The sequence below is a fragment of the Citrus sinensis genome, chromosome 9 (assembly GCF_022201045.2).
Source record: "Citrus sinensis cultivar Valencia sweet orange chromosome 9, DVS_A1.0, whole genome shotgun sequence".
NCBI lineage: Eukaryota > Viridiplantae > Streptophyta > Magnoliopsida > Sapindales > Rutaceae > Citrus > Citrus sinensis.
The window spans coordinates 5,535,371-5,551,422 of record NC_068564.1 but is presented as its reverse complement, the minus strand read 5'-3'; the positions used below and the strand labels follow the sequence as shown (position 1 = coordinate 5,551,422).

The window sequence follows — 16,052 nt, the reverse complement described above, 5'->3', positions numbered from 1 at the left end:
TCAATTTGTTTACAAGAAAGAATAATCACTGCCATTAGACTAGCTAATGCATATAGATTAAACTTGTTATCAAACTAATTAACTAAACAATTAATCATGTCTGCAATAAGGAATTTTGCGTCTCCAATTCCTCCCGATCCTACCACAGTAGCAGAAGCGTTAATGTCACCAACTCAGCAGGATACGACTTCTAGCCTGTACTACTAGCATGTGAAATTTGCCTTAACCACTAATTCTTGAAGCTAAGTTCCTTGCATGATCAAGAAACCCATACAAATAACTCCAACTACAAGACGTTGTTCAATTCATTATTGCTTCTTGTTGTGAAAATTTTAATATACTCGCAAGCGCACGAATCTAGAAATAGAGTAGTGGTAACGAGGTCGATCCCACAAGGATTGTTATAAATTGAAAAGTCTAATTTAAATCTAAAATTAATATTAATTCTAACGTAGTTGGCCAAATTGAGTTTTAAGAGAAATTAAACTAATTAAACTAAGAAAACAATTAAAGCAAATGAGAATTCAATGAGATAAAAATTACCAAGGTTTCGGAATCCACCACTATTCAACTAGTAATTATCTAATTATTAATTAATCCCCAATTTTAGAGTGACAACTCGAAATCAATCTATGTCATCTCATGGATATAACAATTAAGCCCAAGTAATTAAATCTAATGTAGGTTCTTTTTCTGCTTAATAATATGACATCTAAGAATCTCATGTAAACATATTGAATAACAAAGAGTCAAAGTTTCCTAAGCACTCCATGTAAACAATTTAATGAAAGACATAAAATCAAAGATAACCATGTATAAACTTTATAGATCCAAGCATAGAATTAATCGAATATTAATCCTAACAATTAATAATGCATGATAGAATTGATGAAAAGATTTTACTAACATCCAATTAATCATATGAAATAAAAACCATAACCATCAAAGAACATATATAGGGAATTAATTAAATAAAAAGATAATTATTTTATTGAATAGGGTTTCATCCTTAACCTCAGTGTAAGAAAATTAGTTAGACATACTTGAATTAGGAGCAACAAAATAAATAAATTCAGCCATGGGAAAAATATTAAAAAATATTCAACAAAATAAACAAAATAAATAAACAAAATATTAAAAAAAAAATGAGAACCCACAGTGCAGCACATAGCTTCTCTCTGCTGGAAATCGTAGTACTTGCAAGCAATCAACCAATCAACGTGGCTGATCTCCTAGCCACAATCAACTTTGCAAAAAAATGTTTATTTTGCCATTATAATTTTTTAAACATGTAGTTCAATTTGGAAAAAGAATAAAAAGAAAAAAAAAATTGCACATATGTATATCTTTCTTTGTAACATGAAAAAATTTACTCTCTAATTATCTCCTCTAAAATATGCATAATTCAGCTTCCTTCGTTGGAATTTGGAGGACCTTCAAAGCGTATGTAATCATACATGACTCCTTGGAAGGGTCCGTTGTTTCTTGACTGAGTAAGATAGATTGTATTATTCCCTCGGTTGAGCAAATAGCGTGGCACGTTGATGCTGTAAAATCTGTACAACCCATGAATCCCATGTCTAGCAATGGCATTGTCCCTTCCTATCGTTCCCGTCGAGAACAGAGGTCGCATGTTTCTTCGACGACTATTGAAATTGAGCCGAACACGTAAATTAGAGAATGTAGCTGCTGACAAGGCCAATTGGAGTGTGTAATTTCCTTTGTTGCTCACGTCCTCCAATTGAAATATAATCTGCCGTGTGGTTGGCTGAAATGTGTTATTCCCTACTTTCCTGTTAACATGAGCAAAGAACCAGTCTCGAGTGTAATTGCTGACGCCAATGGTGTATAGGAGATCATCCTTCGGATAAAAGTCTGCGTATCGTTCCCATAATCCGTATTGCCTAAACTTGTCCGAGGGTCCAGTGAACACCGGGTTCTTATATTTTGTGTAGGGATCTGGCACGAAGAATTCAGCAGCTGAGCGATCTGGGACTCCGATTTCCCACAACGTAGGACCGTTTCTGGGTGGCTCAAAAACAACAGTTCCCAAGTTGATCTCTGACCCTGCTCTGACAGTAATATTAAAACCGTATTTGTAATCGCCAACAAATCCAGGGACCCATGCATACAAATTGTAATCCCCTTCTCGAACATTTTCGATTGTGAAATGTCCTTCCTCGTCTGTCTTTGTCCAGAACTGATAACCCCTAGTTTCTGCTTGCCACGATCCCGCATCACCAGGAGCAGCCAACCCAACGTAAGCGGATTTTGCGCTCATCGGTTTCTCATTCACATATCGGTCATGGACTTGTAATTGACCGGAAACTCTTCCTCTTTGATAAGATTTCGGGAAATCCTTTGATCGAGGGAAATCATACGGCCAACTTTGAACTTCTCTCAACATCTGTTGTTTAGCATCCTCCCAAAGAGCACGAGGATTTTCACGGGAAGAAACTGAGTTCAGATAGACAAAAGCAGGACCCAGTACTTTCTTCCAGGGCTGCCCTTTAGCATAAAATGTATCTATTTCCCTCCCAGCATAATGAGTACTAGAAAACATGGAGAGCACGGTGGGGCCAGCGTGGGATGTGAGCTCTTGCTTGATGGGTCCACATGTGCGGAACTCATCACTGGGTGTGATCATCCAGAATCCCACTCGTGGATTGTGGGATATCCATCCGTGCACCCTGTTATCTTTGTTCTCGCTCGAGTACTGGTACTTGTCATCAACCTCTCCTTTGAGTCTCTGATCGGTTGGATTGGTCAAGAGAACGGCCTCACGGTAGTCAAGAGTCTGACCTCTTACACGATCTTCGTTCAATGCCATTAACTTTTGTTTGTGGTCTGACAATGCCATGTAACGAAACTTGTCTTCTCGAAGCTTGAAAACGGCTCTTATTTGATCCATGTACACATCAGGCCATCCTTCTTCACGCTCCATTATTGCATAGAAGTAGAACCCCGAGACGCCACGCTGCATTATGTACCTCATGTCCACATTTAAGGGCACCAGAGAGCCGCGATGGGAGAAGTTCCATTTTCTTGTGAATGAGAGCTCAACTTGGTCTTCATCCAGCTTCACCACCCTGAACTTTGTTGCTTTTAATACGTCATAGCTGCCAGTAGGATCTCTTGGCTCATTCCAAATTACATCCCAGTACCCTCGTCTTTCTTCTTTATTTTTGTAATCTAGCAAATTGTCAATTCCTTTATATTTGATTCCTGTGACTCCACCGCCTGGCCTCGACACAGTGACTTGGACGAGGCCATTACTCATGACAACCTCTGGTCGATACCGATTCATATAAAGTTTGACCCTGGGCGAAATCTTTAATTCTCCTTTGTTGTTGAAGCTTCGTGGTCCGTTTCTAAAGGATGAGGTCTCCGGTGAGCAAGCACCGAGCAAGCTGAACGATTGAATAATAACCAAGGCCAGCAACACAACCCCCGAAGCCCGTATGCCTTCGCATGACCTTCTCTTCTTCGCCATTGTCGTTGAACAAAACTTGAGGAACCTTGCACTCTTGACTTGCCTTTAATCTTAGGGCACTGAAGCAAACGAAAACGGATAACAAGAAGAACTGAATATTTCAGAGAGCAAGGAAACGAGTCTCGCTTTTAAGGAAAATATTTGTTATTCGTCTCATGAACAATCAAGACACGCTATATATAAGGAGAGTAGAGCCCTGTCAAATCCTATTGATAGAATAATTCCTAAACAACTTAGGACTATAAAATAACGATTAAGTAACCACTAACAAAACAACTGACTCCTTAATCGAATAGGAAATAGAATTAACAAAGAATTAGGACAAAAAGGCCCTTTTCAAATTTCCACCATATGTCATGCTTTGGAGTTTGGACTCCCATAATTAATTTTCTATTTCTAAAATAACCTTATATGTATTTTTTTTATTAAGGACAATTTGATATTACTATATATATATGTATATATAATATTTTACTTTAGACACCATATAAGATGTAGACTTCAATTACCTGACGACCTATTATGTATAAATTTTTTGCCTAGAACATCAAATAATCCATTTCCATCATTCGAAACACTATGTCCTTGCGAAACACTGTGACTAGGAGATTGTTGCATGCATAGGTAAAATTAATGGAAAGTAGTAAGAGAAAGTTATAGAGACACCAATATTTAGCTATAGATTTAATTCTAAACTTTTTTAATTTTTTTTAAAGGGTGATAGAAAATTATTAAGATATTAAAATGCACTCTATGTCAGCCTCTGTCCTGTAGGAATCTAAGATATGTGTAAATAATGAAGGAAAGTGAAAGTAGTGGCTGAAGAACTGCACCAATTAAAAAGGACATCAAAGACGTTAGATTAAAAGGAGGACGAAGATTTGATTAACACGTATTGCTTTCAGGTTGTGAAACTGAAGATGAACATGAAGGAACAAAAAAAGGAATTCTTAATGAATTTAATGGTGATGGATATGCTGGTGGGTGTAAAGAGGAAAAATTAATGAATGAGGTTTAGTTCAATATTATTTTGACTTTTGTAAGGATGTGTAAAGAAAAAAATAACTTCTAAAACTTTTTAACAAGCAGGTTAAGGGCATCACTAAAAGGCTATTTAAATAAAATTTTATTACTTATTTGAAGAGCCACATCAATATTTAAGGCTCCAAAAGACACTCCAATTAAGATTATTCAAATAAGAGATTATTCTCTCTCTTCAAATTTGAAGAGTTGATTTCTCCCTCTTCAATTTATATTTTATTATTTTTCATTAGAGAAAGAGAGAGAAGTGTTTTAATTGTTATTGACTTTTCTTTTAAAAAAATAATTATTTGATTAAAATAATATTAACTTATTTCTATTTAAAGAGTCTTTTGGAGAATATCATTTTTTTTAATTTTTTTATTTACCACATAGGTAAGAAAATAGATATTTGAAGAGTGAAATTAATAGAGGCTTTTGGAGATGCTCTAAAAGCGTGTTCAAACTATAGTCTATCTGTCTATGTGTACATATATTACAGAGGGGTGATTATAGATAAATCTATGTATGATCATATGGGTGAGGTTATTTACACTTTAAAAATTACTTTGAGCATTCTATTATTTTGTATGCCCATCTAATAATTTTAAAAAATTAAGTTTTGCTTTTACATTCTTTAAAATTTCAAGAAGGTCCTTATTCAGACCAGTTAAGTTAATTAGTTTATTTACTTAAAACACCAATAAAGTTATATTCAATACATTTAATTTCAAGAGATTTAACAAATTTTTATAACAATATAATCAAGTCATCAAGTTGAAAATAAATTATTTATTAAAGGTATAGTTATTAATTTTTTTGTTTATTTATGTTTAATATTAGATTTTGCATTCAAAATAACTTGCAATAAGAAAATAACAACAAGAAATATTCTATAAATACTACCCAAAAAAAGAAGGATAAGAGAAGATGACGACGAAAAAGAAGAAAAGGAAGAGGTTGGGGGGGGGGGGTAGGGATGGCAATGGGCACCGCCCGCAGCGGGTTTGCCATTACCAAACCCAAACCCGCACAAAATTTAAATTACCAAACCCACCCGCAACCCGCAGCGGGTTTTAATTTTTTTAAAAAAACCCACCCGCAGCGGGTTTTAACAATTACCAAACCCGCAATGGTATCCGGCGGATTTTTTGCGGGTTTCCGTATTTAAAATCACAAATATTTAATATATAAATTTATAATAATAACCTCAAGTTCCATATAACATATTCAATTTTATATTTAAACAATGTAAATGAAAAATTAAAATTTCCACATCAATTCAACACAAATTCTCAAATTTAAGTATAAATTATACAAATCTATTTAAAAAACACAAACTAATATCTAAAAATAATAATTACATTTCATATTATCATTTAAAACAAGATCAAAGAGAATATATTTATTTTATTCACCACCATAAGCACCCATCTAACACAATGCCTAAAATAATAATTAAGATTAATATTTTCAAATACTAATTTGAAGGGAAATACCTTTAGTTTTCTTTAGGTTATGACTTTAGAATAAGAGATGAGCCATATACATACATACACAACTTTGAGCCTTTGGCTATTTGGTAATTTGATTAATTACATTATTTTCTTTATATATTTTTATATTTAAATTAAATTAAAAATATTTGAAAAAAATTATTGCGGGTTTGGTGGATATCCATGCGGGTATCCACCGGGTATAAGGTTAATACCAAACCCACCCGCATCCATATGCGGGTTTTAATTTATAATACTAAACCCGCCCGCAACGGATAAAATTACCCGCAACGGACGGGTTTTGACGGGTGGGTTTGAGCAGGTTTGCGGGTTTGCGGGTACAATTGCCATCCCTAGGGGGGGGGATGCTTTACGGTACTTTTGTTTATTTTATTTTTGTAAAACTAAAAAATAATGAGTGCAAAATTTATTTTATTTACGGAAAAAATAAAAATATTTATTTCATCATTATTCATCTTAGCATTGATTAAGATATTGTAAATAAAAGTTTTAAGATTTAAAGCATGAGAATTACATACATTAAATAATGAGTGTGCTATGTAGGTGTTCAAATTAATTATGTAATATTGACTCAGAACAAATTACACCTAATAGTGATTCATATGATGGGCATTTTTATAATAAATTTTTTATTAAAATTAGAGTGTTTAGAGTGATTTTTACAGTGAAAATAACCTCATTCTTAGAGCATGTACAAAAATTTATTCACACACTTAATTTTTGTAAAATTAAAAATGGGAAAAGTCTACTCTTATATTTTTGTAAAGATAAAAAAACTGGGCTAGAATTGATGTTTCTCTAAATGACCAAATCATTAAGGGTGTGTTTGGTGCATGTGATTATGGTGTATTATAACATTGTTCACATTAAAATAATGCCAAGCCCATGTTTGGAACAAAATTGCAAGGGATTGGGGTGGGGGGCTAATGCGTCAGTTGACGCATTAGCTTTGTTTTTTTTTTTTTTCTTTTAACTTTTGCTTTTTACTTTATTATTATTATAATACTAAAATAATAAATAAATATAGTTTTTAATTTAATATAATATTTTTATTTTATTTGTTTTTACATTATAATTATTAATATAAATTAATAAATAAATAATTTATCATTCAATAATAGTATATTTTTTATTTTTATATTATAATTTATTAATAAATTTATAACTTATTATAACTAATAAAAATATTTAAATATGAATAAATTTGAATAATATTAATTTAAAATTAATAATAATATAAATAATAACATAAAATATTAATGCAATTTAAAATATATTAATATAATATAAAACATTAATATAATATAATATTTAATTTAAATTAATTAAAAAAATTATTACAGTACAGTATAATATCAAACATTGTACAGTATTATTATAATACAATACTAATACAATACAACATAATACAATACACTAACATTAAAATAATAGAATACAACATAATACAATACGTGTACCAAACGCACCCTAAGCGCACTAGCCCATTATTGACCCGCAAAGCCCAAAGACAACCCAGCTAATGATGTCAACGGTCAAACAATTTAATCTGCAGCACATTGTCTGATACGGATTAGGGAAATTATTTTCTTCCGGTTAACACAAGTGTGAATCCAGCATGGCTGGATTCGATTACATGCAGGAAACTGCTGTTTTGTCATGTAAACATGGGGCCAAAAAGGCCTTCTAGTTTCAAATTTGTAAATATTTGATTGTGACATTTGCATGGCTGGCAACAGCAGAATTTTATTGTCGTAGCAATCCACAAGAGGAGAGCAGCTAAAATTGAGCATGTTATCCAGACTGTAAAGATAAAATGCCCATCTGTACATTACCAGTATTATGCACAGCCACAAAGTTTCATTAAATTATCAGGAAGCTGCAGGTGCCATACAGAACTATGACTGAGAAGAATTTTAAGGGCATCTATCAGTGTATCAATTGACAGAGCCATATCTGATTGGTGGAGGGAGATATGAAAGTAGCGTGTACCTCTAACAGAGCTGAGCTGCTCTAGTTTATTCCATCTGTTGGTGGAATTTTTCTCTCAGATTGTCAATCTTTTATGTACTTAACATGTATAAAATAGCCACAATAATGATTAACTGGGCCAAAATCTTGTGATGATCAATTTTTTTTGTGTCACATCTCTGCAGTTATTGCACTTGTTGTATGGGACATGAATTATACATTTGATGTGGATTTCAAACAATTTTATACAAAATTATCATCAACATTTTTTTGTGTCGCAGAGGAGATTGTGATTTCTTTTCAAACAAAATGTTTGATTGATTCAAGTTTAAATGGTCTTAGAGGTAACAAAACTATACCTACAGATACCACATAGAAAAATCCCAAGAAGCACTTAAACAGCAAGTTGTTTTTGATGGGCACAGTCATCTTCACTGAAACAACAATGGTACTGCTTAAGTTGCCTGCCCACGTTGAGAGGTTCTTCTAATTGCAGGGGAGATTGAAGAAACATTTCTCTTTGGAGATAAGAGCAGTAGGTGTAGAAAGCAGCGGGCGTAACATTTAATTGGAAGCCCAAAGCAAATAAAAAGTCCACTTCAAGCAAATTCATCTCTGTCGTGCTGACCCCTCCAACTTTAGCATAGAACGCATTGTTGTAGTATCTGCGAAATTAAACAAGAAAAGTGTTAAATAATTGAAAATACAAATAGAAAATCAGAAAAACAATTGAAGTTATACTTTCTGACAGGTAAGGGTCCTCAAGATTGCAACATATGGACGTTACATCTCCCATATGCACAGTTTTTTTTTTCTTATTAATAACAATTTTATCGCCCTATGTCTCAAATATTACGTAATATATAAATTAATATCAGGAAATAAAAAAAAAAAAGTCATCTGCAACCAAAAAAAAAAAAAATGCAAGATGTTAGTTATTGATGTTGTAAGGTAGCCGGTGCCTATCAAATTAATTAACAATTTCACATGAGGCTGGGTGACATTGGCAAAATATGACAGTCAAACAACCACCATGATTGTGCACAATGGCAAAAGTGACTGGTGCCAATTATTAAGCACAGAATTAATGCAATTGGGATCATGGCCTTAATTGAGCTGTCATTGCCCTTTTTTAATAATGACTTAGCATTGTCAATTTTTAATTTTTTATCATATTGCAGGAGCTTTTCATGGGATTTACAGGCATGCATTGATAGATATAGATAGATACAGACAAGACAAAACCACCACATCTTATGTGTTCTTGTCTGGTAAAACACGCAGGCTTTCACATGCATGTCTTCTTTTTCTCGGCGCCGGTGCCTTTCAAAACGGCGTGTTAATTGATTTCTACTACAATGCAATTAATGTTCTATGAAGAAAAAATGTCCAGCCTCCCCATTAACTGTTGCAGTAATTATTTTAATTGATTTGTCTAATGAAAAAACTTAACCTGCAGTTCAAATGTCACAATTTGATTACCTAACACTAATTACTAATTAATTAGCCCCATCAATGCATCAAAGAAACACAATTTTGAAATATAATTCCATAGAAATTCACATTAAAATTCGGAATATGTCAAATCAAGAAACACATAATGAAGTAAAGGACTTACATGTCATCCATGAACTTGGCAGAGACCAAAACGCTGGTGATGAGCAACCTATGAACATTGAAAGAGTTGATGGGCAAAGAAGTCTGCTTCTGAGCAAAACGATCAAGATAAACATAGGCGACGACGAAGCAAGAAGGGCTACAGTTAGCATACTTAAAGATCCTTTCAAGGTAGCTATGAATGGAGATCGTAGGGCGAGTGAGGCCATGAAAGACTGAGATCTTTTGCGGGTGAAACCGTTGGCTTAAATCGTTGGACTCGGCGACACGTTGAAGAAGAGATGATAGAACTGTTATGAGTTTAGGCATCACCGCCGCCTCTTCTTGATGACCTTCAAGAATAATATTGGTTCCAAGCTGAAGATGATGATGATGATGATGATCAGCCATTTTTGGTTGGTTTTTTTGTCTTGTTTGTTGAGTTTGTTTCAGTGTCCAGCTGCTAGCTGTTGCTTTCTTTTTCTGTCTAATATTCTTTGCTCTCACTTCATATAGGAGAATAGAGAGAGTCGGTTGTTAATGAGTAGGGTGAATAAAATGAAATGAAATGAAATTACAATTCGACAGGTACATGGTGTTTGGTTTTAAAGTACGTATATATAGGAGAATATTTTAGCATCCTTTCTTTCTTTATCAGGAATTTGTTTGTTGATTAATTTAAGAGTAATTAATTAAATTTTTAATGGTTTCATTTTTTTACCCTTCATTATTTTCATTTTTATAATTATGGCGTGCGGAGGTTGCTGAGCTATATAATGAGTGAGGTATGTCCCAAAACAAAAACTCAATTAAAGAATACACAAAAGTTCAGGTGGGTAGATGAGTGAAGTAATATATAACGTTAACTTCTAAATGAAGAAAAAGATACTGTGTTTTACTACTACTATAAATACTGGGTAATTTTTCATCAACCAACATTTTTGTATATAATAATAGTAATAATAATAATAATAGTGGTGGGGGGTTGAAAACCATCTCAATGATTTCAGGTGCTTTTACATATTCAAAAGAGTAGCCTGCATAAAATATTATTAATATTTTCCTTTTAACTCTCTTTTTATAAAATTAATAAATTTATAAACCTTAATATTATTAATGGAGCAATAATGGAACGTCTTTGGATCAGGCTACAGTGCAACGGTGCCACAGTTGCATCCAGCCGTTGGATGCACTTGAATTGATGGGGTCCACTGACATCCAACGGTTGGATGCAACTATAGCACAGTACCAAAGTTGCACCACATATTTCCCCCAATTACAATGAAAATTCTAATGTGTTATTAATATATCTTTCTTATTACAACTAGGTACACAAAATAGAAAATAGTACTATTATAATTTGAAAATGCATGTCTCATGCAAAGGCAAGATCACTTAAAAACTTTGAATTGGATCTGAAGTGTGCACTGAAGGTCTGAGTTGGAATTATAACCAAAAATTGATTTGGCCCAAAAAAAAAAAGAGAAAAAAAAATCAGATCTGATCTAGATCTGTTTATTTCATCTCCTATTTTTAACTTATGGAATACAGGGTAGCTTCAAGTGAATTCTAAATTGCACTTATAATTACTGTACATAGTTGGCTTATTTTCAGGGAGCCATAAATTCCAAATCCAATCATCAAAATTGACAGATTCATCAATCAATTATAATAATAGTAATGTGACCGATTCTTGTGCTAGAAATTTTATTTTGCTCTGCCTTGACTTCGCTGAATCTAAACTTTCAATTTATGCCTATGCTGTGTTATTTTCTTGGTGACAGCTTGTTCCTTGCTAAAATTGCTATATTCTACTTGACAATACTTAGTAGTTTTCAATTCGAGGGCAAAAGTTTAAATTTAATTGCACATAATAGATAATAGAGTAATGTTATAATAAGCATGATGTAAGTGATTATGCCACTCGTGACTATTGCTAAAACGTAGTTACAAATATTTTTTTCCATCTGTTTTAATTGTTGATATAAACCACTTTTCGCCGCTTCATTATTAAAGTCGAGAGTTTAAATCTTTCCGTGTATTTACTAGAATAATAAATTATTTACTTCTTTTTTAACACATTTTTAAGTTAGGCTTCAATTATATTGCATCTACATAGTCTAATACTCCTATAACTATAGTGTAAGAGGGATAACATAACCCCACCAATAAAAAAACTGAAACATAACCCCACCAATAAAAAACTTACTCGGCACTGTGCATCTGATGAAAATCGTGTAATGTAATACTCAAAAAGGAAAAAGAAGAAAGTTTGTTCAGTAGGAATTAATGAAAGACGATAAGGAGCATGATGATAATGCATGGTGGTGGTTACTGCAGCTGGTTAATTAATAGGATAAAATAAGAGTTGGTTTTGTTAGCATTAAATCGGTTAACCCACCAAACAAATCATTACAGCTATTTATTTCTTTCTTGTAGACTTTGCCAACTCTAACATCATATCATCTTCATTCACGTCCTTCAAATGAAATTATTATATTGAAGAGGAAACGTGAGAAGCATATTACGAGAGAAGCAATATATTAATAATAAATTTAAAACACAAACTTTTAAAAATACCAAAACGTCAATCTGTTTGTTTGTCGTTTAACATGCTGCCACCGGGACAGTCTTTTGCTCCATGGACCTCGTCCATGACCGTGATGCCGGCGTGATTGTTTCTACAAATTGATACAACCATTTACGCCGGCGTTCAGCAAATAATTAATTAAAAAAAAAACCATTAACAAAAAATAATGTTTGTTACTTTTTAAAGTAACAACACATTTCTTAATGTTTTGAAAGGGTCCAATTATGGTGACACAGTTGTATAGTACCACAGTTAGATCCAACTATTGGATCCAGCTCTAGTGACAACTGTGGATAAATCCAATGGTTGGATCCAATTATGATACCATACATTTGTGGTACCATAGCTTTGCCGGTTTAGAAAATGTTATTCATATTTTTATCGTACTCATTCAATAACAATTAGATAAAAACACGAGAAGGAAAAAAAAAACTTTGGGTGTTTTTATTTTATACTTTCATATTTATGGAACGAAAAATATACACAGAAAAAGCACAAGACATTGCCAAATTAAGAAACATAAATTTGCAAATCCCACTCAATTCAATGCGAGAGTGGTGGTGGTGATAGTTGTAAATTAAGCGCATCACGCGCCTTTTAACATGGAGAAGAAAATCCAGGTACTATCCATCCGCTAAGATTTTGCCACGTAATCCCTTGTCACGCGTGTGGCGGTATTTTGCGTCGTGATACGCATGTTGTGAATCGCGCAATAGAAAATAAGATTTTTTCTCCTCAGTTAATTATTTTCTGAAGTTTGGTCATCAAGTGAAAAAAAAAATGTAGATCGTTTAAAAAGAATTAATAATTTAATATTGGTCCTTTGGCTTTCATTTGTAGACTTGTAGTATTTGATATTATACAAGTGTTGGTGGCGTATCATTCGGCTCATAATTAAAGGGTTTTGAAGAGTTCATTGGAAAGTTCTCCATGAGAACAAGAACATTTATTCGTTGTCTATAATACTTATACTGAAAGAGTAGAAGAATTTTGGCCTTTCGGAAAAGCAGTTGCAGCATAAAAAAGATTCAAAATTTCTTGACGATATATATCATTGCAGCTTGATATAGGAGAAATTTTAATTAGGATAATTATTGGATGAAGAAACATGGACAATATAATGGTTCAATAGAGATAGGTAAAACAAAATACTGATGTCTTAAATTTATTTAATTAAAATTGCTACGTCAAATGAATTTGAAGTTTGCACAAAAAATGAATAAGTTAAATTTTATTAAGACTTTTCTTAAATATTATTGTTGGGTGTTTCATCTATCAATTTAAACTTTTGAATCTCTAACATGATATCAGAGTTAAGATCTCAAGTTCGAATCTCCTTAAATTTTTGGTCTATCAACTCTAATAATAAGATTTAATGAATATGAAAGTAAATGATAAGAAATTAAAAGATACAAAATTCCACAATATAGAACCAACTCTACAATTTTTTTTTCAAATTTTCTTGTAAAAAAGTATGGCTTCCCCCACTTAGGTTAAAGAAAATTGCTAAAGGGGCTGCCAATGTCTTTAAAGGAAGAACGAAGCTCCTAGCACCCTTTTAAAACTCTTATAAAACCCCACTGATTGTTTATAGATCTAATTTGAATGAAAATTATAAAAAAGGACGAAAAGTTGCAATAATGTTTAATTAAATATTAAACATAATTTTTATAATAAAAACCTTATCATTATATAATTATTACTATATTGCCTCATAATTATTTTTATTTTAAAACAATTATTTTTATCATTTAAAAATAGGAGGGTTGATGATTTATAAGTATAAAAATATTTTAATTTAATTAAATTCATATTTATCTTTTATGTAATTTTTTCTAGTAATGGAAGTATGATTACAAGTGTAAGGTTTTATAAGGATTTTAAAAGGTGCTGATAAGTATTACTCTAAAAGGGAATCTCGGCTTGGTGACTGGTGAGCTTTAAACATATTATATATCTGGGCTTGAATATATGCACATCACAGTTTTCTTTTCTTCTCTTTTCTTTTTTAAGCACAAGGCGAAAAAAATTGTTGAAGCCTAGAATCTAACGATATGTTCTAGTCACACATATGATGCATGAAAGAATTAAATAATTAATAAGAACTTCAAACGAATTTGAATTACTAATAACCTTTTCACTATTCTCCTAAATTTATCTAAAAATATTGAAAGTCTTTATAGCCTCAAATTAAATGTATTTATATGAAATATTGAAGGAAATTAAATATAAAATTAAAAAAAAAATGGAAAGAAGTGCTTTCTTACTCTGTAATTAACTCTAAATAAATTTAAAAGGGATCCTATGCGCTCATGTGCTAAAATGGTAGGATAAATATTGTTAAAACAAACATTTCAGCATTGTGGTTAAAAGTGGTGATAAAGAAATTATAAAATGTGAATAATACTAAGATTAAACTATCTGTAAATTCATCGTATTTAAAAGTTTGAATATATAGTGATGCACACGAGTTCTCTTTTATGTTAATAAAGATTGCAATGAATTAATCAATTGTTTATTATAATTAAGAGTGATGATACAATTACAAACTCTTATATAAATTTATTTTATACAAAATGATTTGACATTAACGAATAAAAATACAAAATAATAAAAACAAATTATGTGGATTAAAAGATATTAATCTAACCAATTTAATTATATCATATCAGTTTGTATAAAAAAAATTTGTATAAGAGTTTGTATATGTATTATTTCTCTATTACTAATATTTGCTAGTTTTATTTTCTCGCAATGAATTAATCAATTGTTTATAATAAAGATTGCAACGAATTACTCAATTGCCTATTATAACCAATATTTGCTGGTTTTATTTTCTCGCAATGAATTAATCAATTGTTTATTACAATCAATTTTTGCTAGTTTTATTTACAGAGGCAAAGTTATCACTTTTGAAAATTTCCTTGTGGCCCAATAATTAAAAACAAATCTTACAAATTTTAACAAAATAAGTAACGTTCATATTGGTTATTAAAATAATTTTATATAATTTTAACAAAATTAATAATGTTTATATTAGTCCCTATTAAAAATTTATATATTGAACTAAAAAATCATAACAGTCTAAATAAAAAATATTTATAAAAAAAATTACTTTGTTTAATTCTAGCTAAAAAAAAGTTTATAAATCAGCACTGCATACCTAACAAGAATTTGATTTGATATTGATAAATTCTTTCCAATATTCACATATAAATAAGATAAAATAAAATAAACACTCATTAGGATCATTTTGCCCTTAACAATTGACTGAGAGTAAAGCGATAAACATATACTTTATTTAATTTTTACTTCATTTTTTTCCATAATGGGATATTGATAGCTGAAATTAAATTATTCACAATTAGAAAAAGTGATTAAAATTTAGTTATTATTATTATTATTATTATTATTATTATTATTCTTATGTAACAAAGGCAAAGAAGTTAAACAACAAACAAAATAAAATAGAAGAATCCATCTTCTTCATTCACTTCTTTATTCATCACAGAGTTAATAAATAATATCGAAATGCTGCCTTTTCTTTGGTCTTCAGCCTTACATAGTGGAAACTATTTAAAAACCGTCTAATGCCTTAAAGAAAGTTTAAAATTCTTCTTTTATGTCTATCAATAAATGCTAGTGTAACTATTTTCAATAAGGTTTAGAAAAATTATGCTCTCGATCTTATGTAACATTAGGCTTGCTTCTCTCTGTTTTCTTGTATCATTTTCTTGCAAGTAGAACCTTACAAGCTATCATGGGTATGAGCCACCTGTCACTGCCAGCATGTTATTCAGGTCCTAACTTAGTGACACCTGTGCCCAACTTTTAAACACTACTATAAATCAAAGAGTTATGCTAT

At 31.5% G+C, this 16,052-nt stretch overlaps 2 protein-coding genes across 2 annotated transcripts; both read right to left on the bottom strand.

The window, feature by feature from the left end:
- Nucleotides 1-1,029: 1,029 nt before the first annotated feature.
- LOC102617434 (probable rhamnogalacturonate lyase B) lies at nucleotides 1,030-3,580 on the bottom strand. Its single transcript, XM_052434273.1, has one exon. The coding sequence runs from the start codon at nucleotides 3,491-3,493 to the stop codon at nucleotides 1,406-1,408; it is 2,088 nt and encodes a 695-aa protein (XP_052290233.1). The 5' UTR covers nucleotides 3,494-3,580; the 3' UTR covers nucleotides 1,030-1,405.
- A 4,714-nt stretch (nucleotides 3,581-8,294) lies between these two features.
- LOC102629237 (cyclin-U4-1) lies at nucleotides 8,295-10,185 on the bottom strand. Its single transcript, XM_006489962.4, has 2 exons — nucleotides 9,620-10,185; nucleotides 8,295-8,666 (listed from the first exon to the last, which is right to left on the bottom strand). Exons 1-2 carry the CDS (start codon nucleotides 10,006-10,008, stop codon nucleotides 8,396-8,398), a joined length of 660 nt encoding a protein of 219 aa, XP_006490025.2. The 5' UTR covers nucleotides 10,009-10,185; the 3' UTR covers nucleotides 8,295-8,395.
- Nucleotides 10,186-16,052: the final 5,867 nt, after the last annotated feature.